The following is a 21,767-nucleotide window of genomic DNA, read 5'->3' as shown; positions in this document are numbered from 1 at the left end:
TTACGTCGAGGTTATTAGATCTGACACATCCGTACTCATGAAATCGGGTGCTGAGAAGGCTTGAGAATAGTGTAGGTCTAAGTGAGCCTTATGATGCCATCTACTCCAGCAATGCTCTCTCACTATTTAATTTCGCTCTTCCACCAAGTCGAGGCCAAAAACAGAACACATGGAAGCTGGTGTTGCAGAAGCCCATCACTCCACATCACTTACTAGGTAGGCTGCCTGATTGTTGTTGGAGAGTGCACCAAGTTGAACCGATCTGGCAACTGTTGTCAACTCTTAGTTTATACTTGCCAGTTAAGGTACTATTCAGTCGCTTCACAACCAAAGTGTTGCCTTACTAAGAAGCTGATTATTGAGCACAAGAGTTCAATTGACAGCCTGTACCTGAGAAACATGACAAAGAAACCACCCCCACAGGCTTGCAGCCCTGTGCTTGTTGGACAATGCCGTAGGAACTTTCGTACAGACATCGGCCCTAACCAAATTCTGGACGGATTCTTCAGAGGGTGTTGCATCGGCCGTAATGCCTAACATGGACTTAGTTGGTTGACATGGATACACTCGTCACAGTCGTTGGAGCAGGACCGGACGCAGAACATCAATTGAGCATGGTCCGTCATCCGATCCCCACGGTCCTAAAGGGAATTTGCCAACCATCATCCACGGGCCCGTACGGAATGAAACGTCGCTAAGGAGGGGCAAGTGGGAGACCGAATGCTCAACAAGTCCGCTCCATGTTCCCGCAGGATCCTCCGCAGTTCGCGACGACTTGTCGATCACTCATGAGGTTTCTATCAATGGCAACGGCAACCAACTCCGCAATGTGGCCATGAGTAATATTCCTCATACATAAGTCCGTTCTCGCTCATTCCGCCTCTTTAGATCGCACACTCTCAAACTACTTCACTTGACTTTTCGGACTTTCTTGATGATACCCAACGCACCCTACTTATCAACATCGAAATTAGTGATATCATAATACGAAAATGGCCGAGACACACGGAACATGTGAGGCCAAGTTCCAAGGTGTTCGCGATAAGTTCAGTGAACTCTTGGGATCTGGAGTCGAGCTGGGTGCATGTCTCACTGTCACCATCGACGGCGAGGACGTCGTTAACTTGTGGGGAGGTTACGCTGACGCCAATCGCACCCGCCCCTGGAAGGAGGACACCATCGTAAATGTTTTCTCCACAACAAAAACCATTTGCGCGCTCGCAGGCCTCATTCTCATCAACGAGGGCGAGATTTCGCCCTATGACAAAGTCTCAAAATACTGGCCCGAGTTCGCAGCCAACGGCAAGGAGAATGTCGAGGTCCGCCATCTTCTGTCCCACAGCTCGGGTGTGGCGGCGTTCGAAGACCCCATTACCCTCCAAGAGATGTCCGACTCATATGAGGAGGTCATTTCCAGGCTTGAAAAGCAGCCGGCCCGCTGGGAGCCCGGAACCAAGTCTGGATATCACGCCTGGACCTACGGCTACTTGATCGGAGAGCTGGTGCGCCGAAAGACGGGACTGACTCTCACGGAGTTCGTCTCTCAAAGGATCGCGGGGCCACTTGGTGCCGATATGCAAATCGGAGCAAAGGAGAAAGATTGGCCTCGCGTCGCAGAGCTGATTCCCCCGCCGGCCCCTCCAGCCCACATTATGCCTGAACAAGACGAGGACCCCGACTCTCTGAAGCACAAGATGCTCCATCCGTTCCCGGATCCTAGCTTCGCAAACACTGGGCCGTGGAAGAAGGCTGAGATTGCCGCAGCAAACGGCCACGGCAACAGCAAGGCTTTGGCAACGATTTGGTCCAGGTACCTTACGATTGGTGATGAGAGCAAGAGACTCTTATCTCAGAAGACGATCGACCTTATCTACAACGAGCAGACATACGGTCCCGATCTGTGCATGGGATTCCCCGTTCGCTACGGAATCGGCATGGGTCTCAGGGGCAATGGCAACACGCCGGTGGACTCTTGGTTCCCGGAAGGGAAGATCTGCTTCTGGGGTGGCTGGGGTGGATCGATGCTCATCAATGATCTTGATCGCCGGATCACCATTGCCTATGCGATGAACAAGATGTCGCTTGGATCTGCAGGCAACGAGGCTGTTTATGCCTACGTTGCTGAGATTTACAAGGCACTGGGCGTTCCCGTAGGAACTCCTAACGCTCAAGCCTAAGGGCTTTTGTGTTGTGTTTGGATAGGGGTGATTCATGAATAACATCGTCGTTCATAGTCGCGAGTACAGCTGAAGAACCTCGCTAGATTAGACACTTGACGCAAATGGCTCATTCATTGTTATGGCTTCAATGTATTGAACTCGACCCACAAGTGGTCTCGAAAGCGGCTGAACGTCAAAATACTAATTTACAACAATTCACATATGTATGTTATTGGAAGCTAGCTACTGAAGACTATAATTTTGGGAAGTTGTAAGCCATGAACTCTAGTCGTGTTATTGCAACACCAATTCCAGACTCAATGTCATCTCTGAACAATTTTTGGAATCGATTTGCCCCTTCATGGCATCACCCTGGTTTCAGCATTGGCCATTATATCATTCCATTCAACAGCTGAAGCCTACTCGTCATACCGACCTACTTCGTGATCTCAAAAGCCCCATGCCTGATGCCATTTTCTGTAGCTGTCTTGTGTAAGTAACTACTCGAGTGAATGTTAACTTACGTCACATGGACTTCGTACATTATATTACCTTTCAGATGACCAAATAGGATAACGGGATACATACTTACTTCAAGGTTGAGTTTTGTCGTTAGCTCGACCAATCTGTCTTCTTTCTCGATATCCTCGGCAAAACGAGCAACTCCGGCCCACGGGTACATGTCTCGAACCGGATGAATTGCTTCGTAGCGAGGCACACCGACTGACTAGTTGTCGACATGCTCCCATGCCAAAATTACACGAACATATCTGGGGTCCGGACCCCGGACCCCTGTGGGGTAGGGCTGGCCGTATCTGTGATATCCCAGCGGTTCGTTGCCGAAGATATTTGCTGGGCACTAAGTGCTGTGGCAATGCTACATGCCTGCATTACTGCTTATTTCATTGCATATCTAGGGCGGAAAAACCCACCACTGCATGTCAAAATGGAAGCAATGTCACCAATGGCCCGTAGACTCGGCCCCGGGGTTCTCTTCTGACCCTTGGCTGCATTAGCAAATTCATCGTGGGCAGTCATGTCGGACTCGCACATAACTTTACGGGTGTCCGCGTCTCACTGCACTTTCCTTTCTCCTCTCTCTACTGTTAAGCCAGGCAGGATTCTCGCTCAATTACTTGTCAAGTTCCTTGATCGCATCGATCGCCAATTTTCAATATGCGCCTTTTGGATCTGGGCCTTCTTGCCCTGCAAGCCAGCGCGCTCAGTTTGGCTAGTCCCGTTTCCCGCTCAGCAGAGTCCGACATAGATCTTGTAACTACCGAGAGGCTCCAACAGCTTGCCAGCTTAGCCCAGACTGCCTTTGACAAGACAAAGTCAGAGGTCGAGGGCAGTGAAACAAAAAAGCGCAGCAGCGCATGCTCTTGGCATGATGTTCGTGTCCGGAGAGAGTGGTATGTTTTTGCCTGCCATCGTCAAAGAATTGTCCCTGTAGTTCGCTATGCTTACATTGCGATTTCTTAGGGGCACGCTGGGCAAATCTGAGAAGCTTGACTACATCAATGCTGTCAAGTGTCTTCAGTCCAGGCCGGCCCGCACACCCGCTTCACAGTCTTCTGGGGCTAAGACTAGGTTCGATGACTTTGTCGCAACTCACATCAACCAATCTCTCACCATACACTATACTGTCTGTTTTATGAGATGACAAAATGTTGATAAGATAACTGACCGTAGCAGGGTAACTTCCTATCATGGCATCGATATTTCACATGGCAGTATGAGGAGGCTCTGCGCAACGAGTGTGGCTACAAGGGCACTCAACCTGTGAGTATCTCAACTCATGGTTACGTCAGTATTCTTACTAACCTAATACAATAGTACTGGGACTGGTCCAAGACCGCGATCACAGGCTTGGAGACCTCTCCAATCTTCGACGGGAGCGAGACCTCCATGTCTGGAAATGGTGATTTCGTCCCAGGACGAGAGCCCATCCGTCTCGGTGGCCAGAATGGTCTTCCGATCATCGAACTTCCAGTCGGTACAGGCGGAGGCTGCGTAAAGTCTGGGCCCTTCAAGAATATGACAGTCAACCTTGGCCCCGCTGCCCTTGACCTGCCCGGAGGTATCTCCGAGGCTAATCCTAACGGGCCCTTGACATATAACCCCCGCTGTTTAAAGCGCGATTTGACAACTGAGGTTAACCTCTTGTTCGCCAATGTGACTGCTGTGCTGTCCAACGTTCTTCAGCCTCAGAATGTGTACGACTTCCAGATGCAGATGCAGGGTGTGCCAGGCTCTGGTAACATTGGTAAGCTTGATAAACTTCGATAGAAATTCAATGCAGGCAGGAAAAATACTGACGAGACTTTCTCGATAGGCATCCACGGTGGTGGTCATTACTCCCTTGGAGGAGATCCCGGAAGAGGTCAGACACACGAAATTCCAGCAGGCTGAGCGGTGCTAACTTCTGACTGTAAGGAGTAGACGTTTTCACTTCCCCAGGAGATCCTGTTTTCTACCTCCACCATTCGATGATTGATCGAGTATGGTGGATGTGGCAGATGCTTTCACCGGAGGAGCGTCAATATGGCGCCACTGCTCTCAGCGGAACCAACACATTCCTGGACCAACCTCCCAGTGCCAATACAACTATGGATGATGTGCTCCAGTATGGCTGGGTTGGGGAGTCTCTCAAGATTCGGGACGCCCTGAGCACCGTTGCAGGTCCGTTCTGCTATGTGTACCTATGAATGGAAGTTCCACAACAGGGAGGATTACTTCACATATTTGTGTACGGATAAAGGCAACCGTGGCTTCGATATTAGTTTGGTTTCGCTTCTCCTACGTATCGTATATCTCAAAGGATGACGTTAAGATGAATCGCCGATCGTCATGGAGGCAGTACCTCACCACCAACTCGCAAAGCCGCGCCGGCCTGTCTCCGGTGCGGAGTCGAGCAGATCTTCCGAAGGCCGCAATCCGAAGAGGACCCCTACTCCGGGGTCACTCCGGGGAATCGACCCGTAGTCCAGCCGATTGACCTTACTTGATCACTCAAATTAGCCCTGCGCTGCTAGCCGATGTCTTTCTAAACATGCATGGCGTTCCAGACGATGACGCGAATATGCTCAATGCGGATAGTGTCGCCGCGGTTAGCACGGCACAGCTTGCATCAGGATTGAGGCGCCAAACCTAGCGCCATGTACACGTGGAAGCTCCCTCGGGGGGATACGTCTTGGCAAATGCTTGATTCACCCGACTGAGAACTCGGTATACAGAACGCATGAATGTCTCTGAGAGCACGTCTTACCGTGTTTGAGGCGCCAGAATTCTCTCTTTCCAGGACGATGGTCACTTTCTCCCAAAGATGGTGTATCGCTAGGCGCATCCACCTCGAAACTCAGACACATTAGGACAAATTTGGACTAGCAAACGTCAAAGTACTTAAAAGAAGCGTTTGCCAAACCAGAGATTCCAGAGATATCTAAGCATCTCGCCATACTCTAATAGGCCAAATAAGTCAAGTCGGTTCTTGGATCTCACAGCATCATGCGCGTCCTTATTAGCGGAGCAGGCATCGCCGGTCCAACGCTGGCTTGGTTTCTGGCCAGAACCGGTGCGCGTGTCACAGTTGTTGAGAAGTGCAAGTCGATTCCTACATACGGCCATAACGTCGACGTCAACCACAGCGCTATCACTGTCTTGAAGAAGATGGGCCTCATTGATCAACTTCGGCGCTTCAACACAACAGAAAAAGGAACACAATTCATCGATCCGAAGGGGCGGCCCTTTGCTCCTTTTCCTGTCAAGCAAGGCTCTTCCGCAAGCCCTACCTCAGAATTTGAGATCTTACGAGGGGATTTGGCTGCAGTGTTGTACGAAGCCACGAAGACCCATCCAAACATCGAGTACCTCTTCGGCACTACCGCCAGCAAAGTCATATCCAACAACGACACCAATGTCAAAGTCGAGCTAAGCAACGGAGAAGTACAAGAGTACGACTTGTTGGTCGCAGCAGATGGCCAGTGGTCAAAGGTGCGAAAGCAAGTCTTTCCCCAGGAAAGCATCACCGTCATCGACAAGAACATGTACGTCGCCTACGCCGCTATTCCCCGCCTCCCCGAGGACAACGACTGGTGGAATATCTACCAGGCCCTGGGATCGAGGATCATCACCACTAGGCCCGACCCGCACGGCACCATACGGGCCATGTTCACGCACATGCCCTGCGACGGCACGCAGAAGACGGCATGGCAGGAGGCCGCACGAGGCGACAAGAAGCTCCAAATGGAGCTCGTGAGGCGGGAGTTCCTAGACGCCGGCTGGCAAACGCCCCGGATCATGGACGCCATGGCGCAGGCGGAAGATTACTACTTCCAGGACCTGAAGCAGATCAAGATGAAGAAGTGGTCCAGCTCCCGTGTCATCTGCCTGGGAGATGCGGCCTTTGCACCGACGCCCCTCTCGGGCATGGGAACTACACTGGCCATCATCGGAGGTTACATGCTTGCTGGCGAGCTCACCAAACTCACACCCGGAGAGCATCCTTCCAGGGCATTCGAAGCTTACGAGGCTGCGTTTCGCCCCTACGTCGAGGAGACTCAGAGCGTTCCGTGGTTCTTCCCAGGAGTCGCGCATCCGGTCACGGCATGGCAGAGATGGTTGCTAGGAACGGTTGTGTCGACGATGTCTAGAGTTGTTGCGATGCCTTGGGTGGCTAAGAGATTCTTTGATGATACGAATAATGACGATTCGGAGTTTCCACTGCCGGCATATCCTCTTCTAGACGATGAAAAGCTAAAATGAGACAGGTTGGCGACGGTATCCAAGAGGCGGGGCGTGGTGCACTTGGTACTAGATGAACAATTTGGGGAGGAAACATGGTCATGGCTAGTCTAGGGCAAAGGCAAATCCGTTTCGCTAAGCATGTTGAAGAGTCAATTCATAGGTTTATTCATAATTTTACTTCCAAATTCATTTGAAAGTTGACCTTTGTTGACAATTTTTCAGAGAAAACATTCATAGACTTGTTAAAAATTCTATGGAGTATAACTAAGAGAAAGGGAGAAAGTGAAGGTACTATGCCGACCTCACTTTACCTTATGGTGGGCAGGAGCGTTAGCTATGAGCAAGAGAATGCAAGACTACCTGCTCAAGAAATCAGTCATATTAGTTGCTTGCGAGGTTGAATCGGTGAACCACCTGTCGACCCCTTTAAGCCTTGTTTATAGAGGATCTCCCGGCGAGGCAAAAGACCGAGTCCGTATCGCATGACCTCGTTGGTATAAGATATTGCCTCTTCGGGTAATAGAATATATGAAGCAAGTTCTTAGCAAGAGGCTCATTTATTTTACAACGGCCACTTTCCGCTCTTCCTCAAATCCCCCCTCGACTTGCTCCACGTCGAGGGATCAATCTTGTAAATCCACCCGATGTTCTTCTCACCATAACTGACAGGACCCTTCGTCTCCAACCCACCCAAACCCATAGATCTCATGACCGCTCTCCAGGGCTCATTCTCAAGCTCAGTCTCGACGCGTACAACACTACAGCCGAGCCCCTCGACAGCAAACTCAACTTGGCCACACAACACCTCTCTGCCGTAGCCCTTTCCCCAGTAACGCTGATCGAGGACCACCCCAAAGTCGGTAAGATACGGCGTGATAAGGCGGTGAGCCTCCCCAGTAACACCATCTTCCGCAGCATCCTCACCTCCTTCTTGCCCATCTTCATCCCGCTTCCTCCTCAGCGCAACATCACACGTTTCCCCCTCTGCAGTCTCAAAACAGTTGAACCCGCCACACCCAATCAACTCGCCCGTCTCCCGAATCGTAATCATCAAGATAGCCTTCTTCCCAGACGCGTAATCCGGTCCCCACCTCTCGATGCGGCCGCGTATGATCTCGGGAGAGATGTCCGTCTGCGCACCTCCAAAAGGGTGGTTCTCGGGCGTCGAGAGGAGGCGGCAAAGAGCCTCTGCATCGTCCGCGACGGCGCTGCGGATGATGAGCCGTGGGGTTGTAATTTTGTAAGCGGCTTGAGGGAATGGGGCAGTCATTGTCGCTGGGGTTTTGCGTGGCTTGGTGCTTTTCTTGGAAAATGAAGGTATGAAAAGTTGAGGAGGCACGTTGGGGAACGTCTTAGGCGATGCAGATAATTGCTGGCCGTTTGCTAGATGGCAGCACGCTCTGCAGGTCAAATGGAAACCTCTTGTCCGTGACTGTCTTGATCAAGCGAGTTGACCTGCACTTCAGATTCACACGCGAAGAGCAAGAGGGAAGATCTGAAGGTGATTTTGATGCCCGGAAATGACTAGGATGACTATCTCACACCTTATTTCGAAGAGAGGAGGGGAATCCTCTGGTCTACGTAAGTACCTTTGCTTGCCCTATCAACGTTGATCGGTCTGTCAGACGTTCAATTCGGACCTTTTGTTCGCTTATCCTTTATCCCTGTCCTGGCTTTGGCCTCAATCAGCAGTGATGCGTGAGATGAGCCGTGAGTGAGACCAGGGACAAGGAGTTGGATTGACCTTCTTAGTGAATGCATGAGTGGTCTCCAGAGTTGATGAGTAGGATTGTCCACCAATAAGTCAAAACTCATACTATCTGTAAGTAAAATGTGGCTGACTCGGGACAAAGACATCGAACAGTGATTACGGGCAAAGAAGCTGAAGAATTACGGTGTTCGAGAAGTAGATAATCGACAAATTTCTACCATTTTATCAACTTTACACGGCTCAATATAAATTTCCGCTAACTAACAACTAAGATATCATCTCGTCTTCCGTCTTTAATGGTGAACGGTCCATCGACGTAGAAATGAGAAACAGCTTCCAAGAAAGGCCTGCTCACACAACATGAAGCTCAAACCAAGGGGGAGGAAGTATCCTGCGGGGCGGCTCGCTGCCACCCTCAGTCCACCCCACCCCCTCCACCTTGCGTAACAATTAGGCAGCGCGGCGGCGAAGGTTCCTCCTGGCCCAGCGCGTGCGGAGCACAGCATCTGGTGTCTCGTCACGCTTATTGTTGTTGCCGTTCTGCTGGTTCTGGCGGTTACCGTTGCCCTTTCCAACAGTTGCCAGAGGCAGTGCGTTGTTGTTTCCGTTGGCATTGGCATTGGCATTACCATTGTTGCCGCCGTTCTGGGCGTTGGTGTTGGCACCGCCGTTGTTGTTCTTGCCCCGGGTCCGTCCGTTGCCTCCGTTGTTGCCCGTGTTGGCATTGGTGTTTCCGGTATTAGCATTGGTGTTGCCGGCGTTGGCATTGTTGTTGCCGGCGTTGGCATTGTTGTTGCCAGCGTTGGCGTTGTTGTTGCCGCCGGCCGCAGCACCGCCGTTGTTGGCGTTGTTGTTGCCATTGCGGTTGCCCTTGCCCTTCTGTCTTCCATTACCATTGCCGGCGTTGGCATTGCCGTTGTTGTTGTTGTTGTTGTTGTTTCCGTTGTTGTTATTGTTGTTGCCAGTGTTGGCGCCGGAGCCGGCAGGGCCGGCAGCCTGCTGAGTGGCATTGTTGCCGAGGAGTTCCTTGATGGCAGTAACACCCTGATCGTCCTGAGTCTTGGCTTCCTGGTTCGACTTGACGGCGGCAGGGAGGTCGACAATGTTCTGCTGGACCTGCTTCAGGACACCGTCAAGGGTCTGGGCGGTGGGAATGTTGGCAGGGGTGTTCTGCTTAGGCTTCGTGTCCGTCTGCTGAACAGCGAAGCAGCCGCCAAAGGGACCCTTCGCGTTATCGTTGAAGCAGCGGACGGTGCAGACATCACCGGTGGAGGCTATCAGCAAGTTTGTTAGTCATCGGCAAACTTGAAGCGCGGCGGAGATTCCTATGGCGACGACCATAGAGGAATATGGAGTTGACGTACCTCCTACGCAAGCCAAGTCATCCGGCATCGTGACCTTGAGCTTGATCTGTCCGCTCTGTGCCCCTGCCTCTTGCACCTGAAGCTTCGTCTGACCCGTGGCACCGTTGGCGTTGCTAGTCAAGTCAAGATCGCAGCTGTACGGTCCGGCGCCGTCCGGGCTGACTTGGGCGATGGTGACGTCGACGTTAGATCCCTTTGTGACCTTCGTGACGGTGTTGTTGCCCAGCTGAGCCTCTGTGGTCTCGCCGATATCGATGTTGCCCGCGAGGATGGTTCGGCCGCACTCGTTGACGACATTGTCCACAATCTCCTTCTGGTTGATGATGTTTGCATCCGCCTTGTTTGCATCGACTGGAAGCATTTGTCAACGATTCGTCCTAGATTTTGCGCATCTCGTATCATAAAAGTGCATACCTAGAAGACCTGGACTAGCAGGGCCGTTGGGGCCTTGCGCGGCAAGAATGACACCTTGGGCCTGGGCCATCGCCAACATGGCGGCGGCGGCCAACGCTCTCATCATGGGAGAAGACATGGCTTTGAGAGGAGACGGGTGGACCGAAAAGAGCAGGTATACACAAGTCAAAATTGGATTAGTAGCGAAAGGAAGTTAAAAAACAATGTGTCCAGCACCGCGTTGATGGAAGGGAAAGAAACGAAAGAGGTTTGGTTATGGCCTCTCTCAAGAAAGGAACAGACCGGCTGGGAGTGTGAAAAGGAAGAGAAGGGAAGAAAAAACCAAGAAGAGATCGAACTCAAGGAAAGTGTGAGCGAGCGATCCAAACGGGAAGAGCACAGGGAATCCTGCGTTTTACCCGATGTGCGAGGCCTATTAAGTTTTATACATGCCTGCTTCCTATTTCCTCTTTTTGGTCTTACCCCCTTTGGCGATGACAAGAGGAGTTACTTCAAGGGTAGAGCTTGTTTCGACAAGGGGTCACAGACGTTGAGGATGGGAGGATGGGCGATGGGGCTTGTTGGAAAAGATGAGAGCATGTTTGTGTAAGCGCTGCTCAGCTGGTGTTGAGCCGATGGGCAAGAGTGAGAGCCAGGTGGGAGAGAAGAAGCAACAGGACCGGGGGTAGGAGGGAGTGGAAGAGCCCCCCAGAATGGACCACATGGGCATGAGAGCAACAGACTTTCAGGAACCGTGAACGTTGTGCCTGTGCCTTGTGCCTAAACTATCCAGTCTTTCTGCAGACTGCGGCTCTTCCTGCCCGTGTTTCCTCAAAGGTTCTGGGCAGGCTGGGTAAGGCAGGCGAGGGACCCCGGGCTAGCACAGATCCCCTCCGCGGCTCCGACGATCTTCTGGAACGGATGCCGTCGCGTGGGTGGAGATGTCAGGTGGGGACGGGGGCGTTACGCGGGTTATAGACTCATGGAGACCTCTGTGGAGTTGGAAGGGGGTTAATGGAGACTCTTGGAGGCTGCTGAGGCTGCGCTGAAGTCTCGAGGTCGCCCATTCGAAGACAAGGACCAAGACCGAGTCTTCTCCGTGGGGGCATGGCTGTGTCGCCCAATGTCTGCGTCCTTGCTAGCCACGCCTAGTGACTGGTCAAGGGGCGGATAGGGCAACGAGAGCGACAGGGGGGGCGACCATCCCGTCATGTCGGCCGGGGATGCATCGATTATGGGCAGATGTTGAGCTGGGAGTCCAGACGAAGACGGGGCTGCAACCGCGTTTCAGGCTTTTAAAGATGGGCCATGATGGGTTATAACGCTGCGCCCACGAGAGAGTGGATGAGAAGGAGAGGGATCATTACCAGTCGCAATGGAGAAAAGTTGAAGCACAGTCTGGATCCGTCCTTTTCCATCGTTTCCCCCCCTTTCTTCTCTCCATCATGGCGGTCCAGAAGGTGTCGCGGCGGCGAACCTCCGATGGCAGCTTTTCGTTCCCGCCCGAAGGAAAGAAAAGTTCAGACGGGCCCGCACTCTGAGACGAATTCGTAACGCACGGGAGTCCAATGACAGGTTTTCTTGCGGCGACGCTTCAGGCTTGAGCGTTCGAGATGTTGACTGAGGGGGTATTTAGACTTGATGATGCTCCACGATATTCTTGTCTTCGGGAACAAATTTGTTCGGCTGCCGGACCACTTCTCCCTTCTCTTGTCGTTGCAACCTTGGTGGGAGTCGAGAAGCTAGCTGATGTTGGGCGCCCTGTAGATCCGGGATTGGCGTCGGGAAGTCTCCCCCGACACTACTCTGCACAAGCTTTGTCAGCCCCGGAGACCAGGCCGAAGAGGACGATCCTCAAGGGATTTCCTGTAGTTTCCGGGCTTCGAGACGTGCTTCGGAATTAAGGTACAGCAACAGAGTTGAATTAGGGGCAAGCAATAAATTGAAGCGGGAGCTGCCATATTGAGGTGGGGAGAGTTAATCGGCCTAGTGTCACTCTTGTTGGAGCATGTCAGAGAGGTCCGTTCCAACTTCCAGGGCATTTTGTGCTTCGCAAGCAGTAACTTACTAAGCGTTACCAAGTTACAAGCGCAGCGAACTCGCATATCATAGCCGCTTCAGGGTTGCCTGGGCAAAAGGGAAACGCTAGGTCCAGCACCACTACCACCCACAACCGTCGTCATCGCACGACTTTGAAACAAGCACCCGGCCACTGTTTGACCCATCCAACGATTAAGGAAGGGAATGTCCCGCTGTCTTGCCAATTGATGACTGACTTGGTGGGGAGACAGAGTTCAACGGCTCTGACTGGGGTAGAGGTTTAAATACCACGGGCCGGCACACTCAAAGACCCAAAACCTACACAGCGTTCCTTTCGTTGGACTGCCAAAAAGTCTCGCTTTCTTCCCCTTGAAAATGAGAGGGTTTCCACACCCAACTATCTTATGTGGACTGCGCCATGAAAGACTCTGGGGATGCTTTCTGTGTGAGATATGAGGACTTTCGTCTAACTTGTGACTCCATAATTCCTGTCGCTCCTGCATACTGGCGTCTCCTTGCTATTAGTGCAGCACGTGGTCGATGCGGGCTGTTATTAAGTGCACTCCTCGAGATCCCTCCTACCTTACTTCAGTCCTCTCATCTCCTTCGGGCCAACGGCTCATTTCTCTTGGCATACGTGAACTGCTCAAAATTCAGAGGACTTCGCAATGAAGCTGACTGTAGACTTTATCAAGCTTATTGAGAGATGAACATGCCCCTTACTGATGAGACTGTTGAACCTCACTACGTCTGGTGCCACTGCTTCAAACTGTCATACTGTGTAGAAATGGTGGCAGCATCCTGCGCATCAAACAATGGTAAGGAGGAAATGCGTTTTACAAGCTTCGCATGCCTAATGTGGGATTCGCTCTGAGCAAAAAAAGTCGAGAGTCAATGCAGTCACGCTTCCAGCTTGCAGGTGTCGCCGAGGTCCCGTACATGGATGATCGTGGCCCGAATTATCCACGGACCAGAAACAACTTTGGTGCTCGCCATTTTCAACCAGAGAAAGAAGGAGTTATGTACGAATTGCCCGATGAGATGAAGTTTATTCCCCTTTTGGCACATGCCATTGTCCACTCAAGTTGCCAGAGACACGATTAGCCACACGAGGATAGGCTTGAGCTACGTTGACTATTTCTGAGGTAGGAACCCCTATACTCGTCGATAAACCGAGTAAAGGTGTCGGGGCAGAGACCTACGTCAAATACTTATTCCTGACAAACATGAGTTCTTTCAATTATTTAATCATAAACAAGCGTCGTGGAAGGAGACCCTTCAGGTAGTCGAACTTCTTCAGCTTTATTTATTTAATGACAGTTATAATCTTATCGGCGAAAGGGAGTAGAGCGTTCTCTGAGAGTAAAACATTCTGCGAGCCCAGCCCCGTCGAATTTGTAGTAATTTGTATTTGACAGCAGAGAGCAGCAATGCGTGACGTACTAAGTAAGTAACAGGTGAGTTGATTATCTCAACTCGGTCTCAACTTGCGATACGAGAAGCAGCAAGCACCTAGAATTGCTCAGTGGTCGCCGCGATACATTGTTGTATTAGTTTGGGCTTTTTACGCCATGCTTGATAATTCTCCGACGGTAATATCAAAACCAGATCACTAGAGGTATGCCATTCTAGCACCTGCTGGCTAGTTGCAAGGTAAGGAAGGAATCTTTCAGTCGCTAGCCTAGTGAAGACATAAGTTTCCATCATGCGTTGTGGCCGAAGGATACTAATTTACTGGGCTTTCATACATGAAGTCAACTTGATGGCAAGCCGGCATTTGTCCAGGGGTGCACATTATTCTGTTCGGCTCAAGCACGTTCACCGGCCAAGGAGATTCTTTTCCAATTTTGCCCACCAATCTTGCCAGTCCACAATCTTCCTTCCAAGTCGGGCTTCTTCCGCAGCAAAGACCATAGCATGGCTCATGAATGCTTCCTTCAACGTACAGCCAACATGTCTCGCTTGCGCCTGCTCCACGCTGAGCTCACCATTAATGACAGCCTCCACAGCCCGAGAGAAGTTGTTCATCAGACCGCCATCGCCACCTTCATGACCGCCAGAAGCTGTTGGCGGGATGAAGACTTTGGCTGCCCCCGGGTCCCGAAATCGATCAAAGGTATTGACTCGAATCTCGTTACTGTCTTACTGCATCTCTCCATGGGTGCCCGAGATCTTGCCTCGCCGCTTGGACTGGGCTTCTGTGAACGCCGCCATATGGAAAATCGCCGTCTTCGGACCGCGGTCGGGGAATTCCTCGTTGCCCACAGCGCCTGAGTCGTCATCCCAGGTCAGAGTGACAATCTGATCGTCAAGAACATCATTATCTGACTCCCAGACACAACGACCATACCACTGTTTAGACTCGATGATGTCCCTTGGTGTAGAGGCGTCGTAGTCTATAGAGAGAACCTCTTCCAAGACGGCACGTCCATGATCTGTCCCCAATGTAGCAGTGATATCTTCTATGTCGGGAACAACAACACAAATAGGCCAATCTCGTTCTCCCTTGTCATAGAGCTTTTCGAGGTACAGTTTCTTGGCACTCCAATCACAGCTCTGTTCGTGAGGACAAGAGAAGCAGTTCGTGGCGTTTCCCGCTGCCTTGGGCTTTCGACGCTGGGTAAAGAGTGATAGGTTGCCAACTGAGGAAATCAAGCTGGGCATATGGGCCGGTTGACCAGAATCCGTTCTGTAGCTGAGCAGCCACAGTAGAAAGTCGATATCATGGCAAGCCTTGCAAAGGAGTGTTGGCGCCGCAACTGACTCCTTTCGCCAGTTGCCTCGCACGTACGAATGTGAAAAATGGAACCAGCCAACTGGCTCTGTATGCTCCACAGATATAACCTCCCCGATCACCCTGTCTTCTAAGAGAAGTTTCCTCAAAAGCATGTTGTGAGGGCTGTATCGTAGAACATGACCGGTTGAAAAAATTGCTTCCGGTGTTGCACCGCCGAGGCTGACGTATATATCCTGGCAGTCCTGTAGAGATGTTGCAATCGGCTTCTCGCTCAAGACGTGAAGTTTGAGTGGTCCAAAGGCTTGCAGGATCTCTTTGTGTGTTTGGTCCTGAGTGCAGACAATGATACCATGAATACCCGCATAGACTTTCTCTCCAGAAGCTTCGGCTTGCCGTCGCTTACTCTCATAGTCGAGAAAGTCCTGCCACGAGTCGAAACTCTGGTCCTCTCGTGGTGCCCCGTCATCCCAAACATATTTCTTGCCAAACGAAATCCGTGTCGATTGTACAGGTTTTGCAACCGCCGCAATGATGGCTGGCAGCCTCTCTCGTCGTACTGCAGAAGCGTAGGCGGTTCCGCGCCGGCCGGCTCCAATGATGAGAAATCGAGGCTTGCGATGGACGACTGAGCTCAATGCTCTTCGCGCCGAAGCCGTCGATCTCTGCGACTCAGTGTCGTCTACCCCTTTCATGTCGAATTATTCATAGTTTGCAAGTGATTGGTGATGACACTTCAACCCCGAGTATTGTTAGGCAGTGGGAGTTTCAATATATGAAGCCTTCTGCTGTGCCCCGATAACTGATGCAGCCTGCCGACTGATCAGGCCATGGGACCCAACAGATGACATGCTGCTTAAAGCATATCGGTGCCCGCTCTGTGTAATCGGCTAAAGTACCCGGCTTTACTGCGCAGTAATATTGAGATTTCGCACGTTCGTAATGTCAGGCCGCGGCTCCATCCTCAGCCTCGTAGAGTACATCAAACTCACTTATCGTCTGGTTCGTTTTTTGTCTGAGGGGACTGCCAGTTCCATGTTGTTTCACTCAATCAAGCAGGTCTTTGTTCTTTGATTTTTCTTTTGCCAGAAGCGACCTTCAAATATATCTGGATTTGATAAGGTGGCCTGCAATGGCTTCATATGTCTACACCGAACTCCAAGCTACAATAGGTGACTTGAGGCTGGTCATCTTGCAGCCAGGCAGCTACCGTGACGAGTTGCGCTGCAACATTCTTCATTATCCACTTCTCGAGCCAAAGGAACCTTTCAAGGACGAAAGGCTGCCCGTGAGCGAATTGCAGAAAACTCTTCCAGATGGCTGGACGGTGGATCAAACTTTGGACGGGCGATACCTGTTTATGAGCCCACGCCACTCGGGAATCCCTAATTCTTGGAAACACCCAGATTCCGAACATGATTCGAAAGCATATGCCATGCCAGAGCATTCTGTGAGCGACATCTTTGCGTGGCACGTACCTCCATATGAGGCCTTATCCTATTCCTGGGGAACTGCCAATGACGAAGAATTCATTCACATTACCGACCCAGCCAGTACTCACAACACGCCAGCCTGGTTAAGGATCCGCAAAAATCTAGCTACTGCCCTGAGACATCTTAGATACGCGGATCAACCGCGCACATTGTGGATCGATGCCATCTGTATCAACCAAGCCAACGTTGAAGAGCGTGGGCGACAAGTCAAGCGGATGAGCCAGATTTACCCACTTTCCGAAAAGGTGATAATCTGGTTGGGCTCCGAGTTTGAGGATAGCAAACATGCGCTGGAGACCTTGGAGTATTTCAGTAAACAGGTGGGATATGTGATTTCTCATCGGTGGGGAGACGCCCCCAACGCCGAGCAGCTTGATTGGTGGCGAGACGACGTTCCTCTGCCCTGGAAGGACAGGACTTGGAAATCCATATCTTCGCTACTCCATCGACCATGGTTCGAGCGTGTCTGGGTTCTGCAGGAAGCTCTTTTGTGCGACCGTGTGGTGCTTCAATGCGGCCGAGACGCTATCGCCTGGGTCGATGTACGCAAGGCATTACTGGTGCTCCGACAGAAGTCAAGTCTGCTGCCAGATGATATTAGGCGTCGTCTCTTCCCATATGCACGAGGCTTGATGGCACCGCCGCTCGCTTCATGTGAGCACCTGTTACTCTGGACGCGGAATCAGCAATGCTCAGACCCTCGAGACAAGGTGTACGGAATTCTGGGCTTAATGGATCCCAGAATCGTAGCCAAGATCGAGGTGGACTATTCTTTCCCTCCTTGGAAGACATTTGCACAGCTCGTTTTAGCTGAACATGACGTCTACCAGAAATTGAACATGATCAATAATTGCGGCATAGCGACGCGTCCCGAGGGGTGCCCATCGTGGGTACCAAACCTGGAGCAACCAGTAGAAGGTGCCAACATAGGGTACTTGAGCATCCGAAGATTTTATGCTTCTGCACGCTCCAGTGCTGTGGTGAAGCTCATCGAGCCGGCTGACCATCTACAAGTCACCGGGAGACGCGTGGCCATCATCAGTCGTGTTAGCGATGACTTGAACGGCACATTCGTACAACTCATGGAAGTGGTCCGAGATTGGGCACCGAAAGATCCACAAAACGACAAGTACGTCTCGGGAGGACTTTCTATGGATGCATATGTCGAAGTCCTTGTGCGCGGTAGGACCAGCGACAGAGCTCTGGGGGATAATCCGCTTCCATCCATCCGGCGGCTTCGCGAGCTGTTGACATCGGCATTATCCAAAGACAAACTTGATGGTGAGGTAGCGCGGGCATTCAAAGATTGCTTCTTCGCGAACGAATGTCTCTTTGGTACCACGGAAGGGTACATGGGTGTCTCTGCGAGAGGCCTGCAAGTAGGCGAGTCCCCTCCATCTCAAGACTTACCTCTAAGGTAGTCAATCACTTTCGATCGTGTGAGGTTAACCTCTAGAACTAGGCGATCAAGTTGCTGTGATTCTTGGATGCGACTTCCCAATGATTCTACGGCCTGGAGATCCCGGCCGATACGAGGTCGTTGGGCCGTGTTTCGTTCATGGGCTAATGCTCGGCGAGGCCTTGAAGCCACCTTTAAAGCCGCCGTGGAAAGATGCGCTTCCCGTCACCAAAGGTTGGGCGATGCCGTATTTCATCAACACCGAGACGCGTGAGCTTATGAAGACTGATGTGAGGCTCGGTTCGTTGCCTCTTGACTGGGAAGAGATGGCGTCAATCGATCCCTTTTTGCCGCCCTTCGTGTTCAAGAACAAGAATGATGGGCGCATCAGTTTTAATGATCCAAGGATGTCGGTAGACGCTATACAGAAAAGGGGTATCGAACTAGAAACTCTAGTGTTGACATGATCCGAGGCAATGTCCTTGGATTTCCCTGGGTCACATCTAGAAACGTTGAAGTTAAGTATCAGTAGTAGTAATAATAGTCTATGAACTCCACGTCTTGAGACCTTCTTGTCATATGGCTTATTGACTCACCCAGCCTTACGACATGTCATCAAGCACAATATACCCAAAGCACTTGCGGAGAAAACACCATGTCACAGCATCACCCAATCTCTTACATGATTCGCATCTACCCAAACGCTGGCTACATACACCGACCCATCCCACCTCACAACTTCGCCTTCCCCCCGCTCTCAGCCTTACTCCTCCCAACAAGCTCCCAAGCAAACTCCGCCAACGGGCCCCTCGTAACAGCAAACCTCTTCGCCTGCTCACTACTAGCCTGCCCCTGCGCCGCCCTTGCCGCAATGCCCTGACACACGCCCGCCAGCCGGAACAGGCTAAACGCCGCGCCCCACGACAGCTCCGCGGCGGGCGTCCACCCGCCGCCCACGGGCGAACCGGCGGGGGCCTGCGCCGCCTCGGCCGTGTACCACCCGACGATCTCCTCGATCGTCGGCAGACCCGGGGTAGCGCCGGGGAGGAAGCCGTCGTTGGCGTAGAGACCGCTTCCCGCGCGCGAGGCGGTGAAGTAAGGGTGGAGGAAGTTGCAGAGGTCGGAGAGGGGGTGGCCTACGGTGGACATCTCCCAGCTAGATTGTTGTCAGCCTTGAGACAAGTTCATAACTTGACTGGTGAAGAAGAGAACGAGAAAGAAGAATGGGGGGCAGGGAAGACATACTCCAGAATACCAATGACCCTCGGCTCCGTCTTGTGAAAAACGAGATTATCAATCTTGTAATCCCCATGAATCAACGTGCCCCGGTCCTTGGGCTGCCGACTCTTGTCGCTAAAAAACGCAACCATCTCCCCAAAATGCGGCAAATCCCCAACCTTTTCCCCCGTCTCCAGATCCACCGCCGCCGCCTGGCTCTTGCAAATCGTAGTCCACGTCTGAATCTGCCGATCGTAGAACCCGCTCTTCTTGCCAAACGTCTGCAGGCCGACGTCCTCGGGCGCGACCCGGTGTAGCTTCGCCAGCGTCAGCGTCGCCGCCTTCCACAGCGCCTTGCGCTCCTCGGGTGAGGCGACCTCGGGCATGGCCGCGTCCTCGAGGATGCGCCCGTCGAGAAACTCCATGATGTAAAACGCGGTGCCGACGACCGACTCGTCCTCGCAGAGGCAGTAGGCCTTGGGGACCGGTACGTCAGTGGGCTCGAGGGCGTGGATTATGCGGTGCTCCCGCTCGACCTTGTGCGCGGCCTTGGAGAGAAGCTTTCCGGGGGGCTTCTTGCGCATCACGAAGCGCTTGTTCGTCGCGTCGGTGAGTTGGTATGTCGGGTTCGACTGGCCAAAGCCAAACTGTAATGTGTGGGAAAAGGCCAATGTCAATCGAGGAAAGGAACGTTCCTTCCAACCACGGGCAAAGAAAAGAACAAGGCATTGAAGAGGCAATGCTGGTACGGAAGGCGGGCCGTAGACGTACCTGTTTAATTTCCAGTGGCGTCTTGATCTGCGGCACATTCTTCTCGATATATCGTTCCAGCGCCTGCTGGTCGATTGGGTGTCGCACGCGTCCTGCCATCTTGTGCTGTGCCGTCCTTGGAGTGCGGAAAGACTGGGTTCTGAGCTCAAGGGTCGTGTCCGCTGCTGAATTCCAGTCGAGTATCACGGATTGTAGTCGCAATTGGCTTAAATAGTACAGGTTCTCACTTCGTAGGCATACTTGTCGGATTAAACCGGCTGCCGATGAAGATATGTAGTCAGTCGAGGTCGTTGCAGGTCCGCCGATGCCGTCAAAGTTCTCGGTCGTAGAGAGGTGAATTTCGGGGTACAATATTAAGGTACCACCCACCTAGGCTGGCCGGCGCATCTCTGGTTCGGACCTTTGCCAGCCTCGGTTCGTCCCCCAGTGACGTTTTAGCGGGCACGCGGGGGTGAGCCGGGGCCTGGAATGCTATCCAAAACTCCATACAAGGTGGGCGGCCGAGAGAGCAATCTGATTGACTCCCCCAAAGCTGCCCCCAACCAGCACAAAGATGCCGAGGTCCACCGGCCTAAGGAGCCTCAGAGCTGTCTTAGCTTTAGGACTCTCCAGTCTCCAGAGCGGGGGAGACGGACGCACTTGGGGAACCTGCACCCGACTCAGCCCAGGGTCTCCTTCACAGATGGTCCTTGGGATGCAGCAGAGTGCGGAGGTGGAGGCGGGCCTCGATAGCCGCACCCGACCGAGCCAGAGATCCAATCTGAACTATTGAAGCCAGCCATTCCGTTCCTTCATGCATGGCCCTGATCGAGGATACGTCGCCACGGCCCCTTCATCTGCTGGCCCAAAAGCCTCGTTCCTGTGCTGCATGATCCATCTTGTGGGTACTTTGGAAAGAAGCCCATCCTGGCTCCGAATCCCTCCTTCACATAGAGTGTTGGTGTAAATCGTGGATAACATCCTCCTGGTCACCCTCAATGGCACGCATTTGCGGTAAAAAGACTAAAAGGTATAAATTGCCCAAAAAGTAATAAAAAAAAGGTCGTTAAATCCGTGTTTCTCTCCATACATGCGAATCCGGCGACGGATTTTGCCAGGAAACCCAGTCTATCTCCATCAATCCAGCAAGTAAGAAGTGGTGAGGCAGATAAATATAAGCGTAGATATCATCTTCAATCATTCTCTTGTTCCCGTACATCAAACTCGCGGCACACCACTGGCTGGCGGCTTTTCGTTTTGGGTTTTTCTTTTCTCTTCGTTTCAACTCCCTGCTGAATCACGAAATATAAAATAAAAAAAAGGAAGCCGTTGGTAGCCAGACCATCTGCCCAATTCCCACACTACCGACCATTCCCCAAGAAGAAGAATCCCTCGTCCAGGAAAAGAATTGTAACACGAAGTGAAGTCAAATCAAAAACAACAAGGAGAAGGGGGTAATCGAGTAAACACAAGAGGGGTATCCGTCGTTTCGAGTCGTCCATGCATTCTTCCCTCCCATTTCCCTTGCGGCCACCCGTCTAAACGGGCGCCATGCTGTTGCCAGTCGATAATGTGTATTAGCCGTGAAAGCGAAAAAAAAGAGGCGCGATAAAAAAAAAAAAAGCCAATGACGACCGATATGGCATCGGCTAGACCTGGCAGCCAGAGAGCAACGAGAGTCCTGTGTACCGGCCCGCATGCTGCGTATAAAGACATCTGGAAAACTCCAGCCCCTATAGACACATCCCGTACAAGCTCCC

At 52.0% G+C, this 21,767-nt stretch overlaps 9 protein-coding genes across 9 annotated transcripts; 4 read left to right on the top strand and 5 right to left on the bottom strand.

Moving 5' to 3' along the window:
- Window positions 1–992: 992 nt before the first annotated feature.
- CPAR01_03073 (beta-lactamase) lies at window positions 993–2,177 on the top strand (the record flags this gene model as incomplete). The annotated part of the gene is made up of 1 exon (XM_060487360.1): window positions 993–2,177. One exon carries the CDS (start codon window positions 993–995, stop codon window positions 2,175–2,177), a length of 1,185 nt encoding a protein of 394 aa, XP_060354688.1.
- Window positions 2,178–3,335: 1,158 nt separating this feature from the next.
- On the top strand, window positions 3,336–4,867 carry CPAR01_03072 (uncharacterized protein; the record flags this gene model as incomplete). The annotated part of the gene is made up of 6 exons (XM_060487359.1): window positions 3,336–3,571; window positions 3,642–3,804; window positions 3,855–3,941; window positions 3,996–4,425; window positions 4,495–4,542; window positions 4,596–4,867. The coding sequence occupies 6 exons, from the start codon at window positions 3,336–3,338 to the stop codon at window positions 4,865–4,867; spliced, it is 1,236 nt and encodes a 411-aa protein (XP_060354687.1).
- A 799-nt stretch (window positions 4,868–5,666) lies between these two features.
- On the top strand, window positions 5,667–6,923 carry CPAR01_03071 (uncharacterized protein; the record flags this gene model as incomplete). Its single annotated transcript, XM_060487358.1, has 1 exon — window positions 5,667–6,923. The coding sequence occupies one exon, from the start codon at window positions 5,667–5,669 to the stop codon at window positions 6,921–6,923; it is 1,257 nt and encodes a 418-aa protein (XP_060354686.1).
- Window positions 6,924–7,467: 544 nt separating this feature from the next.
- CPAR01_03070 (acetyltransferase) lies at window positions 7,468–8,175 on the bottom strand (the record flags this gene model as incomplete). Its single annotated transcript, XM_060487357.1, has 1 exon — window positions 7,468–8,175. One exon carries the CDS (start codon window positions 8,173–8,175, stop codon window positions 7,468–7,470), a length of 708 nt encoding a protein of 235 aa, XP_060354685.1.
- An 891-nt stretch (window positions 8,176–9,066) lies between these two features.
- CPAR01_03069 (GEgh16 protein) lies at window positions 9,067–10,512 on the bottom strand (the record flags this gene model as incomplete). The annotated part of the gene is made up of 3 exons (XM_060487356.1): window positions 9,067–9,890; window positions 9,981–10,331; window positions 10,395–10,512. The coding sequence occupies 3 exons, from the start codon at window positions 10,510–10,512 to the stop codon at window positions 9,067–9,069; spliced, it is 1,293 nt and encodes a 430-aa protein (XP_060354684.1).
- A 4,043-nt stretch (window positions 10,513–14,555) lies between these two features.
- Window positions 14,556–15,842, bottom strand: CPAR01_03068 (oxidoreductase family protein; the record flags this gene model as incomplete). Its single annotated transcript, XM_060487355.1, has 1 exon — window positions 14,556–15,842. The coding sequence occupies one exon, from the start codon at window positions 15,840–15,842 to the stop codon at window positions 14,556–14,558; it is 1,287 nt and encodes a 428-aa protein (XP_060354683.1).
- Window positions 15,843–16,279: 437 nt separating this feature from the next.
- On the top strand, window positions 16,280–18,506 carry CPAR01_03067 (uncharacterized protein; the record flags this gene model as incomplete). The annotated part of the gene is made up of 2 exons (XM_060487354.1): window positions 16,280–17,921; window positions 18,103–18,506. The coding sequence occupies 2 exons, from the start codon at window positions 16,280–16,282 to the stop codon at window positions 18,504–18,506; spliced, it is 2,046 nt and encodes a 681-aa protein (XP_060354682.1).
- Window positions 18,507–18,771: 265 nt separating this feature from the next.
- Window positions 18,772–20,127, bottom strand: CPAR01_03066 (phosphotransferase enzyme family protein; the record flags this gene model as incomplete). Its single annotated transcript, XM_060487353.1, has 3 exons — window positions 18,772–19,195; window positions 19,285–19,904; window positions 20,029–20,127. The coding sequence occupies 3 exons, from the start codon at window positions 20,125–20,127 to the stop codon at window positions 18,772–18,774; spliced, it is 1,143 nt and encodes a 380-aa protein (XP_060354681.1).
- A 1,311-nt stretch (window positions 20,128–21,438) lies between these two features.
- Window positions 21,439–21,723, bottom strand: CPAR01_03065 (uncharacterized protein; the record flags this gene model as incomplete). Its single annotated transcript, XM_060487352.1, has 1 exon — window positions 21,439–21,723. The coding sequence occupies one exon, from the start codon at window positions 21,721–21,723 to the stop codon at window positions 21,439–21,441; it is 285 nt and encodes a 94-aa protein (XP_060354680.1).
- Window positions 21,724–21,767: the final 44 nt, after the last annotated feature.

Source organism: Colletotrichum paranaense (assembly GCF_030867605.1).
Source record: "Colletotrichum paranaense strain IMI 384185 chromosome Unknown Scaffold_2.1, whole genome shotgun sequence".
Classification (NCBI taxonomy): Eukaryota; Fungi; Ascomycota; class Sordariomycetes; order Glomerellales; family Glomerellaceae; genus Colletotrichum; species Colletotrichum paranaense.
The sequence above is the reverse complement of the archived record's forward strand: the minus strand, read 5'-3'. Positions and strand labels throughout refer to the sequence as shown.